Source organism: Alosa sapidissima, chromosome 22, assembly GCF_018492685.1.
Source record: "Alosa sapidissima isolate fAloSap1 chromosome 22, fAloSap1.pri, whole genome shotgun sequence".
Lineage (NCBI taxonomy): Eukaryota > Metazoa > Chordata > Actinopteri > Clupeiformes > Clupeidae > Alosa > Alosa sapidissima.
Genome location: NC_055978.1, coordinates 28,664,378 through 28,688,918, shown reverse-complemented (window position 1 = coordinate 28,688,918; position 24,541 = coordinate 28,664,378). Strand labels below are relative to the sequence as shown.

General features: G+C 42.4%; 1 protein-coding gene across 1 annotated transcript; it reads right to left on the bottom strand.

Moving 5' to 3' along the window:
* Positions 1-1,057: 1,057 nt before the first annotated feature.
* Positions 1,058-16,432, bottom strand: LOC121697236 (protein phosphatase 1H-like). Its single transcript, XM_042078660.1, has 10 exons — positions 15,752-16,432; positions 12,426-12,594; positions 9,215-9,565; positions 5,733-5,845; positions 5,155-5,239; positions 4,808-4,926; positions 3,028-3,091; positions 2,812-2,919; positions 1,968-2,119; positions 1,058-1,272 (listed from the first exon to the last, which is right to left on the bottom strand). The coding sequence occupies exons 1-10, from the start codon at positions 15,982-15,984 to the stop codon at positions 1,125-1,127; spliced, it is 1,542 nt and encodes a 513-aa protein (XP_041934594.1). The 5' UTR covers positions 15,985-16,432; the 3' UTR covers positions 1,058-1,124.
* Positions 16,433-24,541: the final 8,109 nt, after the last annotated feature.

Sequence of the window (24,541 nt, the reverse complement as noted above, 5' to 3'; positions counted from 1 at the left end):
GTACATCATGCCTAAGGAAATATGATGAACTTCAAATAAGAAACCCGTTCTGCTCAGTCAGGTAGGGATATAACCCACATATCAGGGTCATCTGAATGAGCATGTCCACCTGGAGCATCATGCTTTCTTATGGATGATAGTAAAAAAGTTTACTATTGAATAGTAAATTCCATACTCAGTAATATTGAATTCTCAATGTTTCAGTCAACAGTTAAAACAGCTTCTGGTGAGGTCGGTGATTTCTTTTCCTAGTGCCATCACATGGAAATGCCAAAACATATACCATTAACTGCTGGTCCAGCCTGATGCTCTTCCTTATATTAACATTCCTTACATTTAGCTCCATAAACCCTGTCTTACTCCTGCTGCTGTGAACAACTTTGTTTAGAGAGCAGTCCCATCCTACTGAGTGGTAGAGTAAGTCAGCAGCAAAAATGTCTGTAACCTTATTGTACAGAACACAGGAGTAACTCAAGTACATATTCTATGTTAGAATAAATAATCAATACTTGGCCCATGTATAGATTTTACAGTAATGACAAAATATAAAGGCATACCCCCTCCCCCCACGCACACATAGCATCAACATAAAAATAAGCATATCTGCATACACATATCGCATCATTTAAGTCATTGCACTTTGCTCAAATTCTTCACTCCATACCATGTATCTCCTGCATAACCCCATTGCAATGCAAGTGCTGCCTAATCTTCAAACCAAAGCTGGGAAACGGTGCTTTCCTAACTACAGAATAGAACCTGCACTTACACTCAGCATGTTCAGGGAAGCTGGAAGAAGTTCTGCGAGGGACATTATATAACCTTAAAAGGCCATTCTGTGTCAAAGCACATAGTCATTGGTCAGTCAGTAGTCGGGGCTCACATGACAAACATAGTTGAGTAAAATACAAAGTGCCTGTCATTGGTAACAGTTCATCACACAGGAAGAGACTCCAGAGGGAAGCACACGATGGGACAAGGGCAAGGAGCCTCAGCGGCAAGGACACGAGATGAACCACACTGAGGGAGAGGGGGAGGGGGGCAGGAGGAGGGGGAGAGGGGGGGCAGGAGGAGGGGGAGGGGGGGTGCAGTAGGAACCCTCTGTCTGTCGGAGGGGTCTTGTTCTAGGGTTGGCGGTTACCATACATCAAAGGGATGATGTAGACAGAGATGTCGTCTCCAGAGCCCAGCCGGTCATTGCTGATCCTCCAGCCTCGGTCCCTCAGAACTCCTCGTGCACGCATGACCAGGTCCTGGGAGGCCATGGTGTACCTGTTTATCAGCAGCAACAGACACGTTTAGGTTCCAAAGGGGCCTTTAATCAATCATTGCAAGCAGAAAACTCACCCTAGTTTGTTTTGAATCAACTGTTCTCATTGGCAGATCCCTGGACATAGTTTGCTATAGTTAATAGATGTACTGTACATGTAGGCCCACAAAACAACATAATCCCTGATTATTATGACTTGTTTATCTTGTCATTGCTTTTTTTGGCTACTGACAACACTAGATTAACCACTGTACTGCAGCACTGTGCATCTGAACTCATTTAGTATTCAATAGGCTGCAAAATGTGTACACACGTTTTCATCACAATGTTACTTGAAGCTATGCCACTGCAATGAAAACTAACCATTGAATTACGCACAAATCTGTAAAATTAAACTGACCAATATTTCGTAATTTTCCAGCAAAATATAAGCATCTTGTTAACAGTGGGGTCTTGATTCTAGTATACATTTATGCTCGAAAATACCATGGAGATGTAAGAACAGCCTTCTCAGCATGATGCTGCCAAACATCAGAACGTTATCAAAGTTATCTCCTTTTTATCCGTGCCACCTGTGTAGAGTTTGAAAGCCATTGAGAAAGTAAATATATAAGCGTGCGCACAAACACGCACACACACACACGCACACACACATGCGCACACACACATGCACACACACACATGCACACAATCTTGCCTGTGTAAGTCATCAGGGTCACAGTTGACCAGGAAAGATGTGACTGCTTCAGCTACTTCCTCATTAGACAGGACATCCCAGAGGCCGTCTGTTCCCATAACTAGTACATCATCTGCCCCGTGCTCGTACTGGGTTAGATTGTACACTTTCACCTGAAAATAAACATTTCATATGGTCAGTGACAGCACCATATTTCGTTAATAGGCTTTCTGGGAATATAGGAATCAAACCTTACAAAATCACTGGAAATGCATGGGCATTGACTGACCTGCTTTTCACTGTCATTCAACTTGAGATATGTCATTGCTATGGAAACCAACGTTTTAACTTTCAAGTGAGACAGGTTATCACAAGAGGAGACCCACACTGAGCCAACTTAAGTGTCCACAAACATACACATTAACAAAAAATATCTGGATTCTTTTTTTTTCTTCTGGATTTTGTATTTTATTGTTGTATTCCCTGTTTCCACGCAAGTAGGTAGGGGCATGAGATACAGCACATATGAAGTCAAATATGTGAACAGAGGAAATCAATGAAGTCTGCAGCTTCCTGAACTTCGGCTGAACTCAATGTGTAGTGAATTAAAGATCAAGAGAGTTCAGAAAAAAAAGATCAGACACCTTGAAGATGAAGGCTGAGAGATATGAAGTCTTTGAAACTGACAGCCAGGTGGGCATGAGTTTTCTGACAATGGCGAACAGATTCAGTGTGGATCGAAAAAGACTCATGATGGGCTTCTGCTAGCACTTTCAATGTTTACTTTCATTGTGTAAAACTACAATAAAACAAAATAACTAGAGCTGCAACACTCCTTTTCTCTTTCCTATGAAATGTATCTCACCTCGGGACAGCAGGAGAGAAAGGGTTTGATGTAAATGTTTGAATCGTGCACTTTAAGGTCATGGTCACCAAGGCCCCGAGTCACTCCAATAGTAGCCATCACCCGTGCCTAGGATAAAAACACTGTTAGTGCTGCTAAAGGCTCACGTGGTATTACATTGTATTTCTTGACTGTCTTTTGAAGTCAACTTTATGAACATCATGTCTCACTTCTTACCTTCTTTCCTTCTCCATATATTAAAGGGAACTTCAGGTCATCATCGTCAACGGTTTTATATGCCCTAAATAAAGAAAACAAATAATGTGGTCTGATTCTGGACATAGGAGATAAAGTTTTAATAAAATGAGTTTAGGTAAGCACTTTTGATTTTGCTGGAATGGGTAGAAAAATTCTAGTATTCTAGTTATTCTAGTATCAGAAACTGAAGGATCAGCCACATTATTCAGATGACAAATGAGTTGTCCTTTCGAGGGCCTGAAACATAAACTGACAAGCCGTATATGCTAATAAGATCTCTTTCATGTTGGGAAAATGAAAGTGAGAACAAAAGGCCCACTTTCTCCTGTGAGCTCCCTGGAGTGCTATGCAGAGAGTGATTTATGAAATATTTAACACTGACCAAGTCAACCATGGTCTGATATGAGAACCATTTTACAAAGGATCTAAACAGAAGCATACAGAGATATTTAAGGTGTGCCTTGCCTTTCCTTATTTTAGGGTTTGAAGATGTATTAGTACAAAGTACATAATTCCTGTCCAAAGTAGGTCTACTGTAAACTGAATTCCTGCCCAATGCAAATCTCCAGCATCTCAGCATCTTAACAGCATCTCTTAGACACTAAATTGTTTTTATTTATTGTTTGATTTGCATTATTTATTTTAGCTTTATTTACTGTTAACTTCTTTTATCTATACTGTATATTTGAAACATTCCTGTACTATTTAATGATTTCCCTGTCTCTACCTATTGTCTGCCAGGACAGAAGCCTCTCTAGGTTTGTGGTGCCGGTCAGTATTTTCTATGAGTACTACTGTAATCACCCCAACCGGTGTCCTTCCCATCACCCTGCTGCGCCTCTCCTCTGCCCGGGTGAGACATGAACGCTAAGTGCTTGGACTTTAGCCCTCTTTGCCCGTCCCAAGGACACGCATTAGTGCGTGAGAGAGCTGTCACTGTGTGTGTGTGTGTGTGTGTGTGTGTGTGTGTGTGTGTGTGTGTCAGAGAGAGAGAGAGAAAGTGTATGTGTGTTGTATGTCCTTGTGTGTATCTGTGGTTGTGTGAGCAACATAACATATTTTGGGGCAGTCGTGGCCTACTGGTTAGGGCTTCGGGCTTCTAACCCCTCACTGCTCCCCGAGCGCCGCTGTAGCAAGGCAGCTCACTGCTCCGGGTGTGCTCTGTGTGTTCACTAATTCACAGATGGGATGAATGCAGAGACCAAATTCCTTGTATACACAAAGTATACTTGGCTGAGAAACCTGATTTACATATGATATGTTGGATGGCGTTCGGAATCTTGGAGATGGCCTTGCATCTGCACCTCCCTCCCTTCCCTGCCTTCCCTGCCCATGCAGACCTCAACATGTGGAGCAAATGCCCCCAAGGTCATGGACTAACACACAGCAAGTACAGGTGGTTGTACTATTCCATAAAAACACCATCAACGCCCTGAACAGACTCACTGCTGATCAAGCCTAAATAGTGGTGATTTTGAAACATCCACACCCAAAATTATTTTGGCCATTGCCAATGTATCTCAGAATACAGATACGAATTGTAAATGTTCCTTTGCTTATCTTATCCGATGTTTAGAGAACACAAATAAAAGTTACCCAACATCACCAATTAATCTGTGAACTTCAACTGGTGTCTGGTCACGCCCTTAACCAGTCCTCTCCACGCAGTCAGTATTCTCCTGCATTGCTCCACCTACACACCTGATCAGGCTCATAGTGTTTTGTAGGGGGAGGCCACAGTAATCAGCATGTCACTCACCAGCCATTCATGGTGAAGTCTCTGTAGAGCATCCTCTTCCCCACCTCTTTCCTCTGCACTCGTCTAGGGAACTCCAAGTGTGTGAACTCCCCTCCCAGCAGGTGAGGCTGCATGAAGCCCTACAAGAGAGTGGAGGGGAGATGGCAGAAAACATCAAGCACAAGCAAGATCTAAAGCACCGCGCCAGGTCAGGCGCAAGGCACGTCCACGACATCTTCCAACAAAACAGATCCTTTGTGGAGTTTAAACAGTAATGACTGGATGAGTGCTTTTCAGTGAATTTCTCCACTTATTTCAAGGGAGAAAAAAAGATAATAATAATAAAATTATAAATAATATAAAATTACCAGGAACTGCAGTCTCTGTCGCTCTGACTCTGGGGTGAACTCCGTGGACATGGGGATGACCTCTCCGCTTCTGATAATGATGGCCCTGGGGAGGCGCGACATGCTCGCTTTAATGAGGCTTGAACGGAGAAACCACAACAGTGCACTACGCTGTGTGCTTCACACCAATGACAACTCTCCCACGAGAGCGACATCAGAGAGATGATTTGGAGGTGCCTGGAGTGGACTGTAATCAAGACCCCATTTCACTGGTTGGGGGAGAGACCTGCTCCAGTTCATTTCATGTGTTTAAATAGCACACTGACAGAGCCACCCAATGAGCTCAGATATACAGCACATGGCCTCCTCCCAGTGGGAGTTATAGTGAAGAGTTATGAGGGCTGAGCATATATTTGGAGCATAACTTTTTATGACCTGCTTCACATACCCATTCAGTGATTAACACTCATACTGGGTTACACAAACATTTAATTTAAACAGAACTGTTAAGTTACATACTGCACCTCCTAAATGCAGACATCAGACCATTCTGAATCTATTGATGTCCTTGTCATACTCCCGCTGAAGAGGCATCTTACCTGCTGTCCCCTGCGTTAGCCACGTAGAGCTTCCCCAGCAGGTATAGCGCAGCCAGGGCAGTGCACCCCCCAGTGATGTTGTACACAGCCTTGTCCCGCTCAATCTGGGAGTCCTAATACACAGAATCACAATCAGCTTCATTGGCCAGGTTCACATACTGTACATGCATACAGGCACAATGTCAAAGATAGGAAGGTGAGGAGAAACACACAGACCCATGATTAGAACGACTCAAGTTTAATAATATTCTATGAAAATGCAGTCTCTGCCCTGGAAACACACATGCACAGACACACATTAATACACACAAGCACAGACACACATTAATATAGACTATGATATGTACTGAACTTATGTGGTCATCTGTTTTCTACACTGGCAAACCTAAAGCCTTCTAGAGGACTCCACCAGTTCCTCTGTTGCCATACACTCCCAAGTTTTGGAAGGAGAAATTGCACTACCAATAAGACTCAAAAGTCACAGGAGTCAACACGTCAATAACTATTGCTCTGTCCATCTGGGTGTTTGACCAGGAGAAAGATAGATGGTTGATGTGATCTTTGACAGTACAAAACCACGGTATGGTGTAGTGGCTCCCCCTGCTGCCCTTCACTTAGACAACCGTCCTCTTTTCAATGGACATTTTTCAAAGTGTTTGGAGCTTTCGTCCACTTGTAAAAAAGCACAGTACTGTAGCTCAAACAGATATTTTTTTTAAATGCCTTCTTAAGTGAAGATTTTGTAAAACGCCGGTTTCGGATCCATGTAGACAAATGAAGACTTTAGAAACAACGACATGAAAAGAGCAACGGCAACAATGGTAATTATGTCAATGGGACATACTGTACGGTCACAATATTATTTTGTTTGTGTTCCAGTGTGTAGGGGGGCAGGGCTGGAATGTCACGGCGGCTTGGTGCCCTGCATGACTACTTCCCGCTTCTTCCCATATTCTGCGTTGTATCGGACTGATGCAGCGATTTTAATTTGTAAAAGCGATTGCAAAGCGGTACAAAATATGACCGCCGCTCAGTCCTGCACATTCTCTCCACAATAATAAATCACGCTTGTCAATTTGTCTCTCTTACTCCATCCCCTACTCTTGCAACTTTTGTGTATGTAAATGAGTGTGTGCATGTGTGCGTTTGCTTTTGTGTATACTGTATGTGTGCTGCTCTGTGTGTGTTTCCAGCGTGGGGTGGGTGGGGTGACGGATCAAAGGGATCAAAGCGAAAAACAATGGTTCCGTGTCATCCTTGTGGGGCTACTTGCCCAACAAGTTTCGTGCACCCCAGTCTTTCAGTGTCCCAGGAATCGTTGACACTAAATTATTAGGGAGATATATATTTTTTTTTTTACATATGTCATGTGGACAAAATAAAAAAAAATGTGGATGGAAACATATCCATTTAAGAAAGACACCTGGATATAAATAGGGTCTAAACTCAATATCCAACTACACACACACAAACCACTTCCATTTCTGTCACATGCAGAGAGATTCACACCTTATACACTATTAGATACCCAACAATCAACCCAATTCATCCTCTTAAATACAAAGATCAGTTTATTGAGTGTCTTTATCAGACTATGAATGGGTTCTCAGAGGCACAATAGTCCAGTGAGTCACACAGCCACTAACTGGACGTTCCTCAGACACCAGTCCACCACTCGATCACTTCAGATGTCTCCAATGAAGACAAAGAGCTGAGTGGAGCAGACACAGACAGTCTGAACAGAGGTGCTGTTGGAGGGGCTACAATCCCACCTTTTACCCTGGCTGCTGATCAGCCATCCAATACAGCATCACCGATGAGGACAGGCCTGGTGACCACCTTTTAACTCTGTCAGGTGATTCTCACTCCGAATAACTTTCTTAAATTAGCAATAGATACTTTAAAGATTTATACAGAGTTGTTTCCATTGCCTTTAAGGAAACAACTGAACAAATGAGATACCATCACCTGTAATAACCTTGAAGGAAGGTCATCAAAAGAGTGTGAGTATAATCCTGTGACAAGGATTATCCTGCAACAACAACAGTAGTAGTAGTAGTAACAACATTAGTAGTAACAGAAGTAGTGGTAGTAGAAGTACTGATATTTGTGGCCTCAGTAATTAACCACTTCAGCTGCTCATCTTTGTTAATTCAACAAGATAATTTTTTCATCTTAGTAATGCTATGGCTGTATGTCCTTTACAGTAGACAAAAAACCTTGTGCTGTTGCTTTTATACTGCATTTTATGTAAATATGTATGTAAATATGTCATACCGGTATTTTTTAGATTATACCACTATGTGAACATACAATACCATCTAGTGGTCATATCAGAAATTATTTCAGGTGTACAGGGCAACTCAGTAGTTCCGATGGACACTGTGGCTTAGACCACAACTCACTGGAAGATAGAAGTAATGCAATTAAGGCCATTACGGAAACGGAAGGTCCGAAAACGAAACAGGATGCAGTCACACGTGAGTGCACTCACCGTTTCAGTGACACATCAGGGAAATGACAAGCTACCGATGCTGAATATGGGAGATCCTGAGACTCAAATGTCAAGCACAGTGCAAAGAACCACAGGAGCTCTATTTCTGTTCCTCTGCAACAGAGGAGTAAAATGGAATTATTAAAGGAGGGAGTATCTGTCGTAATAAAGCCTTGTCACTACCCATCAGCATACACTGAAGAGATCAGCAGCCCACCTACTTGAAATACTGTGCTACATATGACTATGGAGAAAGGAGAAAGGAGTGGAAAATGCAGTGTTTGGTTTGAAAAGGTGCTACAGCATGACCCTATGAGGACAATAAAAAGATTCCATTATTGTCTTAAGGGCAGAGGTAATGACTCACTTTTTTCCCATTTTAATCACACTCATTTTACAAAAGGCTACTCTAATCGCTCATATTGATCATGTGGCTAATTGTTGACTGGCTATTTGAAATTGTGAAATCCCCTTCATGTAGAAAACTAAAAGGAGCCTGTGTGAGCTGGATGTCAGCATCACCTGTACAGAGATAGCAAGATGTTTGTAGAACATCCAGAGCACTAACCTGACTCTCGCCAGATGAATTTTGTTCCGCCTAGCTCCACTCATCCATCTGGGATCGATCCATTGGAGTGGTGCTTCAGAAGGCTGGGCCTTATCAAAAAATCCTTGCATATGATTGGATAAGCCACTTGTCCGCCATCTATTGACGTTCTACTTCAACCACTCACATCGAAGCCAACCCGTGACGCTGAGAACAGTCTCACAGTCGCTTCTATGCTACGTTACATCTATGAAACTCCCGCCCTGCGTCCTGATTGGCTCTACCATACAATCTGGTGCCGAAATCACTCTCAACGGAAGCGATCCCAGATGGATGTGAGTGGAGCTAGGCGCAGCTAGGGCGGAACGAAATTCATCTGGGGAGAGTGAGGTTACCAGAGCACACCCTCACTAAGAGGTCTTGAGTGACAGCTGCCTTTACCATCTCTTTGAAGGCGTTCTCCAGGGCTCCGACCACCAGACTCTCATGCTGGATCTTCTTCTCTGTGTAGAAGCGTGGAGGAGGGGTGCAGGGGGACCCTGGGGCCCCGGCGGCCCCTCTGAGGGAGGCGGCGCGTGTGAGGGCCCGATTGGTCCCTGGCGTCGGGTGGTTGTTGGGCTCCTCTCCCAGGCAGGTGGGGGGTAGGCAAGAGAAGTTGCGCAACACGTCTAAAACATCTTGCAGCTGCTCCACAATGTGATGCTGCATTAACTTGGAGGCAACCACGGCCGCCCCTGAGCCTGCATGTCCATCAAACAGGCCCCAGTAGTGAAACACCAGTCCCTCAGAGTCCTGCAGGCAAACACACATACCCACACAGACACAACACGTTATGACTGGGTTTATTTATACACCACAAACCTCTCTCTCTCTCTCTCTCTCTCTCTGATAACACATTAGCAAAGGGCAACTGACTGCACATATGTGCTGTGTTATGTAACATGTATGCATGATGCCTCACCACAGTCAGCCCGCTGTAAACATTAGATATCAGCAGGAACGCAACATGCAATCAAATTCAATTATCTGTATGGAAAACGTGCTGGATTGGCAGATTGGTGACCGCTGCTTCCAGTATGACAAGAGCATCTGTGCCATCTAATGGAGAGCCTCTAAGCGCTGGCACATATCCATTAGGAAGAGAGAACCGTATGTGTGTCCGTAGAGAGGCATCTATAAGAGGATTATCATACACATATGACGATCAACTGAATAAACATCAATTTATACGAGGCTCCCTATATCTGTGGCATAGACAGTAATGAAGTGGCATAAAAGATTGCCACTTCAGGTTTCATCAGCGATAAAGGGATCTATTGTAATGTTCAAGCCCTCTGTCAGGTCGCATCTGTGGAAATATGTCTGCAGGGGAGAGAGGCATAAAAGAGGGGGTAGATCAAAAGGTTACCAGAAGGTCGCTAGAGCTCTTAGAATAATGACTTGCTCTCAGCTCTCACTGTGTTAAGCACAGAACAGTGTGGAAAGGTTCCAGTCATCTTCGTAGGACACACAGTGAATTGTTTAAACAAAACTGGACTTAATGAATGTGTGAGCAATACATCAGAGGGTGATGTCATGCGTGATAACAAATGCATGACTTTCAAGCAGAGGGCGTTGGATGGATTTAGTGGAGCAGAAATGTCTTTTTGCCCTCACAGATGCTCACACTGTGGCCATTAGAGAATTCCCATGCTTCACCCATCAATACTATAGCTACCCATGTAGTCCACTCCCTCACTGATAAATACTACACATCTTCACAACAAGACATGCTAGACATCTGTTCTTTTTTTAAATATGACTGCATCACCATTGGATCAGTCACAAGTCTTAAAGAAATATTAAGAATGGCAGGAACATTAAGTTTTAAACGTTAGAAGTAGTTTCCCTAGAGCTGGGCAGAGACTATGATTTTTCTGTACAACTGTCTATTTATTTCAGTCTTTAGTCATACCACAATGACAAAGGGCCATTAGTGGCACATTCATCTGCGCAATCTGGGTGTACAGGGCACTTGAGCGCTTACTCCACCGTTTCTCTCATTCATCTCAAAGAGAGGAAAACAAGATGTAGATTTTATCACTAGTACTACCAGAAATACCAGGGGAGTTGTCATCAGCTAAGACCAAAATCATGCTGTCAGTTCCTTCGTAGCCTCTACCTCTCAACAAATATCAAAGGTCACAAAAGCCTATGACAATCCTTCATGAGAATCACAAGGAACATCTGGCTGTCGGCCTGCGTCTGGCTCAATTGAAGATGAGGTAACATATTATTCATGTAAAACTTAAAGGGACAAACAGAATAAAGATTTTGCAGCTTTGTGTATCAAGACATATAACATACATCATAACGATAGCTGTGAAGCCACCTAGTCAAGACATATAAGTATAAGTATATATACTCTTTTGATCCCGTGAGGGAAATTTGGTCTCTGCATTTATCCCAATCCGTGAAATTAGTGAAACACACTCAGCACACAGTGAACACACAGTGAGGTGAAGCACACACTAATCCCGGCGCAGTGAGCTGCCTGCAACAACAGCGGCGCTCGGGGAGCAGTGAAAGGTTAGGTGCCTTGCTCAAGGGCACTTCAGCCCTGCCTACTGGTCGGGGTTCGAACCGGCAACCCTCCGGTTACAAGTCTAAAGTGCTAACCAGTAGGCCACGGCTGCCCCTGTATATAGCATACATCATAACGATAGCTGTGAAGCCACCTGGTCAAGACATATAGCATACATCATAACGATAGCTGTGAAGCCACCTGGTCAAGACATATAGCATACATCATAACAATAGCTGTGAAGCCACCTGGTCAAGACATATACCATACATCATAACGATAGCTGTGAAGCCACCTGGTCAAGACATATAGCATACATCATAACGATAGCTGTGAAGCCACTCTGGTCAAGACATATAGCATACATCATAACGATAGCTGTGAAGCCACCTGGTCAAGACATATAGCATACATCATAACGATAGCTGTGAAGCCACTCTGGTCAAGCTTCTAACTGCTTTTGCACTTTATGGCTACAGGAGATAACAGGAATGTCCTATGTGCTGGAATTAAGTACAGTATTCTGCCAATACAGATACCATTGCTACCAGTCCTCCGGCCTGAAAAGATGTTGATATAACTTATTTTCAACACTTGTTGCTTCCTTAATGTTTGTCTTTTAAACAAGTTTCTTTTTGTATTTGTATTTGTACTTGTATTTGCATTGGTTTACTGGAAGCAACACATTAATTTTATTCCATTAAATGCAACAATGCACCAGATGTCAACGTCTGTGTTAGAAAGTTAGCAGCATTTAAAAAGAAATGAACTGATGACGGGAAGCATTAAGCAGCAACATCTGTTTTACCCAGTAATTCCTTTCCCTGAAAACAATGGTAGGGTGCCATACAATGGCATTAACCGAGTATGAACAATCAATGTCTAATCCTAAGCAACCACGTAGAATCCTTGTGGTTGTGTATCCAGCACCTCAGATTTACCTCTGCTCTAACATCAACAAGACTGTAAACCTCTGTAAGCTCATCACAGATCATAAAGTACGTCATTATGGTGTGTCTGTCTGGCATTGTCTGAAAATGTCCATTAGTTCTAATTGAAACGGATGTGTGTGTGCCTGTTCTCCCTCACCGGCTGCTCCCTGAGACTGAGGCCCTCTCCGCTGGGCAGAGAAGATCTCCTCTTGGCTGTCGGGGTTCTGCTGGGGGTGGAGCAGCCTCCTGTTGAGCGCTTCGGCACCACCACCACCTCGCAGCACGCCTGGTCCTCATTAAGAGAGCTCTTCCCTGCATTTATCACCCTACAAGAGAAAACACACATCAAAAAAACATGACTCACAACAATGTGCGCACACAAGTGCACACACACACACACACACACACAGAGACACACACACACACACACACACAGACACACACACACACACAGAGACACACACACACACACACACACCACACACACACACAGAGACACACACACACACACACACACACACACAGCCCTACAACTCTAATCCCATACTACCCACCCACCAAGAGCCAAGGACCCCTGGAAGTTTTCAGAAAAACACCAAACACACATCACAAACCAACACCACCCAAACCCAGACAAATCAACACATTTATTACCTTGCAAGAACAAACATACACGGTACATCAGGCATGCACTCAACCCTAACGCTAACCTCCAGATCAGATCAACACCAAAACATCAACAAAAATGCATTAAGCCGAATTAAGAACCGAAGATCTGTGCAGCGTAACTGTTTGAAGTGGTAACAAACAAAGCAACAGGTTCAGTACAAGCTACTGTGCAACCAATTACTGCTGTGCAACTAGCGCCTTTCTTGAAAATCGACCCGTTTCACCTTCAAGAATAAAGAAGTCCTTCTACAAACAAGAACCATTCACATGCACTGCCTGGAATTTGCAGGTGGGAGTCATGACCGCAGCATTTCAAATAGAATAGAGGGATATTTTCAAAGTGGAATGCAACAGTCCTGTCCAAAACCAGGGAAACTCTACACAGAGGACACTACTCTATACTGCACCACCCTGTTTATTCCAATGTGAATGAAAACACACCTGCCCAAGATGAGATTATACTGGATCTCTTCCTTCTGTTATTCCTGTTAGGGGACTAATTCAGTCTAATAAATGGCATTTTACTAGTAGTATCCCTCAACTGTAAGCTGTTTAGTCCCTCACTAAAAGGATTTCATTTTCTGATATTTCTCTTAATTATGGTTTCAACATGTATTTTCTCTATTCATTTTATTTATGTTTACTTGTATTGCAAATAGTTTTTTTTCTCAAAGTGCAAGACACTTTGTGTCAACTCTTGTTGTTTTGATGTGGTACCATTGTGAGAAGGAGTCAGTGAATTACAATGACTGATCACATCCACTCATGTGAATGCTTTTGGGTTATCTGATAAAATCCAAACTAATGCAAACAAACTCTAATGAACAATTTTACATTTTACAATGTTCAAATGTGGTGATTATATGGTCATATTTTCTTGCTGGAAGCTGCTAAAATGGCATCTTTCTAAACTAGTGCTAATCATGAATCATGAGGGTAATACATTTCTAAAGGACTGTTAAAGCAACACCAAAGAGTTTTTTGTACCTTAAAATAATGTTTCCAAAATTGTTTCAGTGGTTAATCAACTCGTAACAGGGTGAACACTTCTGCATTCGCGGCACTCTATCGGCTATAACCGCACTATGTAAGTTTGCCAGATCGGGTAGCGGTTCTGTAGTTCGATGGAATGAGACATAAGAAACTACAAATTTGACTTGCATCTGATGTCGCAATACATCGTACTTTCATAAAATCATGCAACATATTCTACCTTGTCTGATATCGTTATTTCAAAGCCAGTGCTGGGTAAACAATTAGCATGCGTGCGACAGAGGAAAAGTTCTTTGGTGTTGCTTTAAAATGATACTAACTGAATTTCAGAAACCTCTTTGTTTTGTTCATTTCAATAAAACCACAGAAGTATGATGTCATTGATGACAACAGCTTCATCAGTGACAGATGGATGTACGGAGTGAATTGAGAGAGTGGCAGGTCTATTCTTAGTCCGGATCGGTGGGTGTCTGCTAGCACTGAGCCTATTATCCCCCTACAGCAGTCTGTTTGTCAAACAATCAGCACAGTGCAGTTACAAACAGGACCATGATACATGTGCTCTCATAAAGAACACAATCTGAAGACAAAGAAAAGGCAAGCAATGGCCATCAGAAGTCAGCCTATATCATACAGTAAAACACAACCTGCTTAACTGTCATTTAAAAGAAGGTGTTAGTTGTAAATAGTTATGTTTAATATAGAGAAGGTGTGATGAACTGTAACAAGCACAGCAAACAAAATAAACAGTATACTACTACTATAGTATGGATATCAAGGCTGAGAATATTAGACTATTCATCATTCTGCATCCCATATGTTTTCATCCCTACTACATTACTGAGCAGTCTGATATACTGGGCTTGCTCCTTTGGGCCCATGATCTGAGTTCATACTTGTGACTTCACTTCTGCACAGAGAAATACTGGTTGGAGCATCACTTATCCTTTTGCCAAGAGCAAAACAAGTTACTGAGCAAACAGATTACTTTATCTCTCCCTCTATTGCCTACACCATCACTTAATCTAAATAATGATTAGGCTAAGATACTGCACTGCAACTACATGCATTGCATCGTGGTTTAAGCTTACTTGATCATTTTTAGCCTTGTAATCACTAAATTCTATATTTTCCCTGTGTTTAAAATGTGCATGACAAACAAAAAAAATCCTAAGAGAAGGACAGGAGGATAGGCCCTGTGTGACGCAACTAACCACACGCAGACGCTTGTTGATGTTAAGGACTTGAACTCTCCATTCTGATGAGTGATAACATACTTCTTGGTGATCAAATGTAATGTATTTCTGACGTTTGAGTACAGTAAAGAAATGACCCGCGTTTGGTCGTTTAGTTCATTAGTAATTGACACATCAGGCATTGTCTCCAACATGTAGGCTGTATTGCAAAAACAGTAATTTTGCATAAACAACGCCAGCATCCTGACTATACTGCGCAGCAAGTAGACATACATGCACTCAGAAGCAATTTTTCAAGACTGTATGCATACAACTCACTGAGGAACAGGTGCCATAAATAACATAATTCCCTTCAGCTGCAGGATTCTCACGGGACCACAGTTTCTTTGAATCACGCGATGCTTGCAGGATACCTATAGCACCTCTCCATAAATGATTGGTGCATGCATATTATGGGAAGACAAATCACTTGAGCAAAACAGATGCAACACTTGAACAGTCGGCTGCAAACTGAAACGGCAGGTCATTATGGGTTATATCTTACAGCTAGGTTAGTCTGCTTCCGAAGCCGTAGGCTATAGCGGATCGCACTTAGTATAAGATGGACGTAGAATAGCCTACTCACTCTGCGTAACCGGTAGCCCATGGCAATCTTTTAGATTCTTTCAAAATGAGGATGGGACGAGCGATATGATCTGCGGAGCACTCTATTTCATCCGGTGACAGCCCAAGAAACTCTGGTCTCATGTAAGGGAATTTCAGTGGCAGGTCTACGCCACTGAGGTGGTCACCGTTGGAAGCACCAGCCATGATGCCTCCCATAAAATTGGCCACCGCAGATTTCACCCGTGTGAGCATGTTGGCACCGCGCCGTGTATCCGTGCGATGCGTTGCACGGCTTCCCTTCCCCGAATTTCCCCCCAGCTCGGCAATGCGTTTGGACCACAGCACGATGCAGAAAAATTAATCCCAGTCCAAGGCTTCATTCAGTAGCTGCAAGAGATCTCGTGAACGCGGAAATGCTTACTTACGATTAGCGGTCATGTGACAGAAGGACAGGATTTGGTCTCAGGACTACGGTTTTAGCTCTGTCTGACAGCTGTGGGTAAAGGTAACTTCACCTGGAGACACTGTACAAGATACCCCTACATATTTACTTAGTGAGGAAATTGAAATGCAGCGGAATATATTTTGTTTTAGAATGGAGATGCTCTGAACGACTCCCTCTCTCTTTCTATCTCTCTCTCTCGTGTGCGCGCGCGCGCCCCCTCACACACGTCCGCGCGCACACACTGAGCCAAGAATTTCAGGGAAAACTAAATAGTTTGCATCAAGGCATCCTACCTCAAAGGACGTTCATTCAGTGTGACAGACATCAAAGCCTCATAACCTCACCACACGTGTAGGCTACTTCAAGGAAAAGTATGGCCCCTTCTGTTCTCCATTTACACCAATTCCTTAGGATGGATAGATAGATACTTCATTCATCCCAAGGGAGATGGTAGAGTGTGTGCAATGGTGATAGTGAATGTAACATAATAGAATTGCTCGACAAACAAGAAAAAAATAATATACGTTAAGAACAATATAACAGGGAATAAGATGTAGATGTAAGACAGTCAGGTGGACAGCAGAGGAAGTGATATAATTGTAGGGGCTGAGAGAGACAGGCTCATGCTGAAAAGTCCATTTCTCCCCTTTTGTGTGGCACTGAAGAGTTGGATGGCCCTGGGGACAAAGGACCTCCTCAACCTGTCTGTTGAACATGAAAGTGACAGAAGTCTGCCACTGAACATGCTCCTCTGTTTAATGAATGTGCTGTGTAGTGGGTGGCAGTCATTGTCCATGATCGCCATGAGCATCCTACTCATGGTCCATTTCTCTGCAGTTGTTTTGAGTGACTCCAGCTCAATGCCAACAGCAGAGCCAGCTTTCCTTACCCGCCTGTTCAGTTCGCCCAGCGTCCCTCTCCTTAATGCTGCCTCCCCAGCACACCACAGTACAAAAGAGGACACTGGCAATGACTGACTGGTAAAACATCCAGAGGAGCTTACTGCAGACATTGAATGACCGCAGCCTCTTCAGGAAGTAAAGCCGACTCTGCCCTTTCTGATACAGTGCATCTGTGTTGGCTGACCAGTCCAGTTTATTGTCCATGTGTACCCCCAGGTACTTATATGGGCTGACCACCTCCACATTAACCCCTTCAATGGAGACTGGCAGCATTATGTGGCTTAGATCTCCTGAAATCCGCCACCAACTTCTTGGTCTTTGTTGCGTTCAGCTGCAGATGGTTGAGCCTGCACCATTGCCCACCAAGTCATCCACCAGGTTCCTGTACTTGTCATCCTGTCCATCCCTGATACAGTACGCCCCAGAATTGCAGTGTCGTCCGAAAAATTCTGCATGTGGCAAGACTCAGAGTTGTAGCTGAAGTCAGAAGTGTACAGGGTGAATATGTTCTTTCCCCCCTGCCAGTGAACATGTAGGCCAACACAGCATTGTGATGATAACTCCGAGCTGGCTGGTTTTAAGGTCCATCTGCAGACCTCAGGTGCGTCCAGTGTGTTAGAGTGGTTTTGTATGGTTCACTCTCTAACTCTTCTCTTGGCATTCTGAGATCTTTTATCAGTAAAATAGTCATGACATTTGATGTTGCTTCATTTACTTATACTAATATTTCTGTATTATTATCAGAATGGTTTCCATACTAATATTACTGTATGTTTTCAGTCACAATTCATGTACAGTAGTTAAACATTTTTGTTTCAGGAATTCTGCCTGGCATTCAGAAAATATGGCAGTGCAGCATTAAATAAATATTTTTGAGTAGATTTGTGGTAAGATCTGCATGTGATATATACATGCAATGTGCATGTGAGATCATGCAAACTGTGTGTATGTATCTCCACAGAACAAATCTCCTGAGCCCCTTATAGAAACATGTTCAATTTGTTATCTGTTGTCATGAAATCAGATAAAGAATTGTGTACAGCGGGGACAAACCCCCAATGTGTACTTGCAAATAAGCATGAATAGCTCATTCCATGAATTCAGTGTGACGTGTAATAGGTATATCGGTAGTAATAGCTGACTAAATTACAGATTATCAGTGGTTAACTTTCAGTATACCATAGCTTGCATTGTTACAGCAAAAGAGTTTCCCTTTGAGGGTAGAGGAAAGCAGGTAGCCAGTGGGTAAGTTGAGCCACCACCTGTATTTAAAAATGGTTTGCATGCTCAATTTCCATCTTGCCTGGAAGGAAGCACCATGTCAATGGAGTAATTAGCATATTTTTCAGGAAAAAACTTGTTGTCGGCATTGATGTTCTTGAAGTCAAACAACTGGTTCAGCTTAGCGGGAACTGAAACACTTTTTTTCACCTCCAGGCACTTACATTGTCTCCTAATGCGACTGGACAATTGCTACGCGCCTCCCTTACAGGAGTGTGGAGGTGAACAAAGCGTGTTGTCAACACCCTCAAGATTAGCTGCAGTTGGCAATCTGAAACCGACACTATGCTCTGACAGAACAACATAAATCAGCCAGTTTTAGAAAACCCCCCGCACTTCTACCTCCACCTAGAGCCTGTTATTTGTCAGTCTGGTGCAGTCTGGTGCGCACTGACAAGCACAAACTCGATTAGAGGGTGCTCGGTGGTAGTGAGGGAGGGGCATGAGAGTTGTAAGTCCCCTCAACCTGTCAATTCCCCTCAATTATTCTATTACATTGCTGGGATTCTTTTGTAAAGTCAGCCAGGTTTTTTGTTGAGAAAATGGCTTGGCTCATATTTCTCATAATGTTCTAACATGCTCTGAAAACTCTGTAGACTGATTTTGCAGCTGTACTTTTGTTTGGATATTAAAGCAGCACTAAAGATTTGCTCTCGGGGTCTCCCTATAGTTGAGGGTCCGTGTAACGCTTTGCAGTGCTATGTTCTATTTGCAGAATTCACATGAAAAAATATAAAAATAGGCTTAAAAATCCGTTATCCATTCTTTAGGACGGCACAGTAAATGGGTTATTGTTGCTTATTTTGATTTTCAATTGAGCACAGTTACGGTTTTCTGTTCAGAAGTTAAAAATTGAAATGATGCGTCAATTTTCTAATTTTCCTTTTTTGCCCTTGTGATTGGACTGAACCACGAACACCGGGGGGAGAACACCATCTAGCTGGGCCAGGCTAGATGGTGGAAGGGAGCGCCGCCTGATGTTGTTTGTGATTTTGACTCATTACTTTAGAGATTAATGACAAACTTTTTGGGAGAAGGCACGTTAAACATAACTTTCAGCCTATGTTGAACATATCTACAGTAGCCTATATTTGAATACCATAGCCATGCCATAGCAAATAATTCCCCAAAGCAGAATGTCATCGACGTCAGTCTTGGCTATACCGGGCTATACAGGCTACCCCGAGCACTGTTTGACATGGTATTTTTGCTTATTTAACGCTTTACGCTAGACTAGGTTTCATTAGGCTAAACGAAGACACAACGGTGAGCCTAATTTATCCGTTTATCCATTTATTAATTTCAACAGCAAATAGCCTACATTGGCCTGTAGGCTACTAGGGCTCACGTAGGCCTACTCATAAGTGTCAGGACGCAGCAATGTCTCCCTCTGCATCTGAAGTTCTGATCTCGAGCTGACATTATCAATCGCTTGGCACCTTGATGCAAGCGGAACTGTGTTTGATAGCCCTCCATCTCTACATCTATTTTTTACAGTCTATGCTCTACATCCGCTGATAAAATGTGATCACCAACACCGCGCGCCAATATCTATCAGGTCACCCACCCCTACGCGTGGTTCAGCCCAACAAAAACAGTAAAAAAAAAGGGGGCCAAAATCCAATATTAACTGAATTTTACTTTTGTTTCCAATCCAGTTTCTGTTTTCTTTATCTTGCGTGACTAATGACACATTTAGAAAATAGCAGCAATTATCTATTTGCTGACCAGTTAAAACAAATTGAAAATTGGATTATTGAACACATTTTTTATTTGGACCCGATGGATGGAACAAATAGAACAAAGCACTGCAAAGCGTTACACGGACCGTTGAGAAGCACAATAATACATTAACTAAATGTGCATCTTTGCAACAAACTATAAACATATACAATAGAGAGGGAATGACATTGATACAATATAAAGGGAATGCATCAACAGCAGTAGAAAGAGAGCCCTGAATTCCTGTTCCTACCCAAACAGCAACTTCCTATGGCTATTTTACAAGCTGTAAGACCTGCTCAAAGTGCGGCAGAAGTGCCGTTCAACCTATTAAGAGCTTATGTGCCATAGTAAAAGAAAAGGGGGGGCTTTAAACTTTACATACAAAATTGGCTTTGCTCTGATTGGCCAATGTCTTCCAGGTTGCTGATTGCTATGGCTTGTTATTGATGCAGATTGCTATGGGCAGTCCAATGTTAAAGTTGCAAGTTGCAAGTTTCATTTTGATGGTAAACTAACTTGTAATAGGGACAAAAGCGTGCCTTTCACAGCTGTACCTACCTGTACTGAGAACCAGCCTTGCAACTTCACTCTTCCCCGACCCCCCAAATTGCCTACTAGCCTACTTGTATGGAATCATGTAATTATACCATGTCAGTCGACATGGCATGACATTATCTTTGCAATGTCAGTCCATGTCAGTCGACATGGCATGACATTATGTTATTACAAAGCACGGACATTCACAACATGTGACATGTTGGCAGTGATGAATATGTTAGGTATAATGTAGACCTATAGAACACTGGTCATTATTCAATTAAAAATTCCCGGCAGGGCGGATCGCATCCAAACGCGCCAGCGGAGGTTTGTTGTCCGTCGGTCATCATTGGAAAATTATCACCCGGAGAAAAGAAATACTCTTTTTTGATTGGCTGGTGGGGTGGCCATTAATTCTGATTATTACACGGCTCTTCACAAGGCAAGTAGAACGCTCCATTGACTTGAATGGGATTTCCCAAAGTTCTAGCGGTCATTATTAAAAAATTATGACCGCTGTCAATGGCAACGGAGTTTGTGCTTGCCTTTAGCAAAGGCCAACTGTCAACATTTGTCAGTTGTAGTCATGAACGCCTACGAGAGGCAGGCAAATTTCCAAAATTAAAACAAGAAACACATTAAGTGGACATCGGAGGAGCTTCCTGAGATGGTGACGTCTTCATCAAACGAAGAATATCAAGTCTGACGCAGAGCTGGCCATATTTCTCCACAACAGGTAGCCTAGGCTAAACTTCATCTGCATCGCTAACTTCAGCTAAATATGTTACGTTGGTTAGAGAGGTATTTTTTGTTTTCACTGTTTTCGTAATGTGTAGCTGGGTCATGGTTGGAGAAACGTTAAAGCAGCTGCAGGTCAACGAACGTTAGCTAAGTCTTCATTACATCTGGCAACCCAGAAGAGGCTCGCGTCTGGTAGTCTTGAGAACGTTCACCAGTGTTTTGATTTTGGCCTACAGAACGTTTGGTAACAATCCTACAAATTGCACCTTTAACCCTCTCTGGTATAGACCCTTTCAACAAGGTAAACAAAAACAATGCTTGAACGTTCTATTTGGGCCCCAATCTACTTCCTCTGCATTAAGATAACATATGGAATGTTAAAACGGAAGCCTTGTGGGGCCAACTATGATGCTGATAATGGAACTCTCTTGAAAGGGTCCATAACTATAACAACCATAGCAGAATGACTGTTGAGCATGGAAGCAGGCTTTTGGAATCAACTGTAAACAAGCTAACTGTCCACCACTCGGGCTGAGTTCTTTGCATTCACCGCGTCTATTAATTCCGACAATTTGGCGGCCGTTATCCCTTACATAAGTCCCGACTAGACGAACAGGACCCCGACGCGAAGCGGGCCCACAAAATGATTTTGTTACCTTTTTGTGGCTTCTGCTGAGAAAACAAATAGTTTGCCACACAAATAGAACTTGAAAGTTTCAGGTGTCTTTACTTGCTGACCTTCACTTTCAATGAAGTTCCATTGTGATAAGCTAACCAACTACACAAGGAATGATATTAAAGACGTGAATCAGAAGCACAAAACCTGTTGCCATTGACAGCGGTCATCATATACTTAACAGTCAGACTTAACATAAGTCATTATACGGATTTAGCAGACCTCCGAACGTTGGGAAGGCCCATTCATGTGAATGGAACTTTCTGCAGCACTCTGAAGAGCCATATAGTAATATTTATTAAAGCAATAGAAGTTACAGTAACATAAACAATCTTCTGGTTTGATTTAAGCAGGTTCATCTTAGCCACTCCCCTACATTTCCAGAACCACTTAGGAGACAGGGTAGATTACAGGAACTGCACAGACATGCCCTGGAGAGTTTCCTTATTTACCAGGCTCCTTGCATGTTCTGGACCAAATGTCTGTTATTGCTTGTCAAATACAAAAACAACTAGTCTTGTGGAACAATGAGAAGATCACGCAGACCCCTCAGAGTCAGGAGCTATTCTGTATACTGGTCATTTAGGAACACTGGGCATAATAACCATGGTGTCTTCCTCCTGCCCTGCTAATGAAGAATAAGAGGAGGTGCAGAAACACTGGTATTTACTCTGTACATGTGTATGTCAGTCAGTATGTACTATACATACTGTACAAATCTATGACTGTTTGAACTAGTTGTTTAATGGCAAATTCAAAGTGAGAGGTACAGATCATATTTAAAGATTAAAAAAAAAAGCAGTCTGTTGTTCCCAGTCATTTTGGAAGGTAATGCATAAATGCTTCCAGTAGATGGAACCCTTACCCTTGTTATCATAAGCCATTGTAGAATGTTCATATGTTTAATATAATTATGAAATAATATAATTGAAGTTATTCATGTGGCTAATTCAGTCTGTTTTATATTTCCTATTTGGGGAAATGGGTTGGGGATAAGGGATATATTACTTGAAGTTAGGAATATCTTGAAAACAATACTACACAGAGTATTGGCATGGGTCTACACTGACATGGGTCACTATCCTAATAATATGTTTAATTATATCTGCAAGTGGCAATCATTGAGGCCCAAGCAGGTATTGCAATTTTACATGTATCCAAGATTTTGGTAGTGATGACAAGATATTAAGTACAGCCTATCAACATTTCAAAATAGTAGGTCAAACAGTTCTTGAAATATCGAAATGTGTCAATTGTATATGGACGTACAGAAATGTGATGTGCATTTTTCATAATGTTGGAGTGGTGTGTGTTATGAAATTTGCGTCTCCTTGTCGCATAATATTGACCAGTGAAGTGCTACGTTTTTGCATAGATGTCATTCACTAGGTGGCGCTACTCCTCAAATGAGTTCTTATTAGGCAATTTACCACAAAAGGTCAGTCATTCAGTCTGAGACTGCACCTTGTTAAAACCTGAAGGTCCTCATACTTAAATTCAATTGGCGCTAATTTGAACTTTAACTAAAGGTAATTTAATAATAATAGGTAATATTTTTATTAAAGGTAATTATAGGTAACACAGCAAAATCTATTTGCTAATTTAACACCAGGGGCAAGACCTTAACTGCAAACATTGATGAGTCAGCTCAATGCTCCCACAAGTTTGCATGTTGATAAACCTGCCATTTAAATAAGGGCCATGGTGAGAGGCAACCTTTGACTTCAGCCATTTCTTTTGAAGCAAGTTGTTTCTTAAGAACCTAAGTCATTACCTGAGTCACATACTGTAACTCCTCATGGAAATCTCAGTTTACATGATGTCCATCAGGAAGCAGACTCCTCTTTAGTCAACATGAATAGAGCACTGAGCATATGCTACAGCTTGCCGGAACAAGCCCATTTCCCAGCAATGGTGTCTTGCCAGAAAATGCTTCTAATTTGTGTGCCTTTGACATGCATGTGGCCTTGTGAGTGGATTAAGCAGTCTTAATGCTATTGCTTAATGCATCCACATTTTGTTACATTTTAGTAAACACATGTGTCCACAATAACGGTTCCTATGTCATCTTAACAGCAGAGTATCAGTCCTTTCAGAGGCAGTTTTATCAGTAAGTGCCTCAGTTTAAAAGCTTAAGCATGTCTAACAATGACATAGCATATACAGTATTAGTTCATGTGACAGTGACCTTTTGAAACAATGTCCTCAATGTCAAGAACAATGAGGAATTTAATATTGCTCTTTAACAAACTTCTGTCTTCCCATTTTAGCAGAGTGTGACCTTTTATTGAACCTAAGACTTCTCTTTACCTGTGACAGTGAGTGGAGCAACATCTCACAGGTTGCCATTATAGTATTTTAAAAGAAACACAAATATATTTCAACATCAGCATGCCTGGAAGTGTTTTACCTAAAGAATGGGAAGTTACTGCCGGGGGGTGTGTGTGTGTGGGAGAGCAGGGAGGAGAAAGAAACATATGGGGGAGGAGTTACTACGGCACA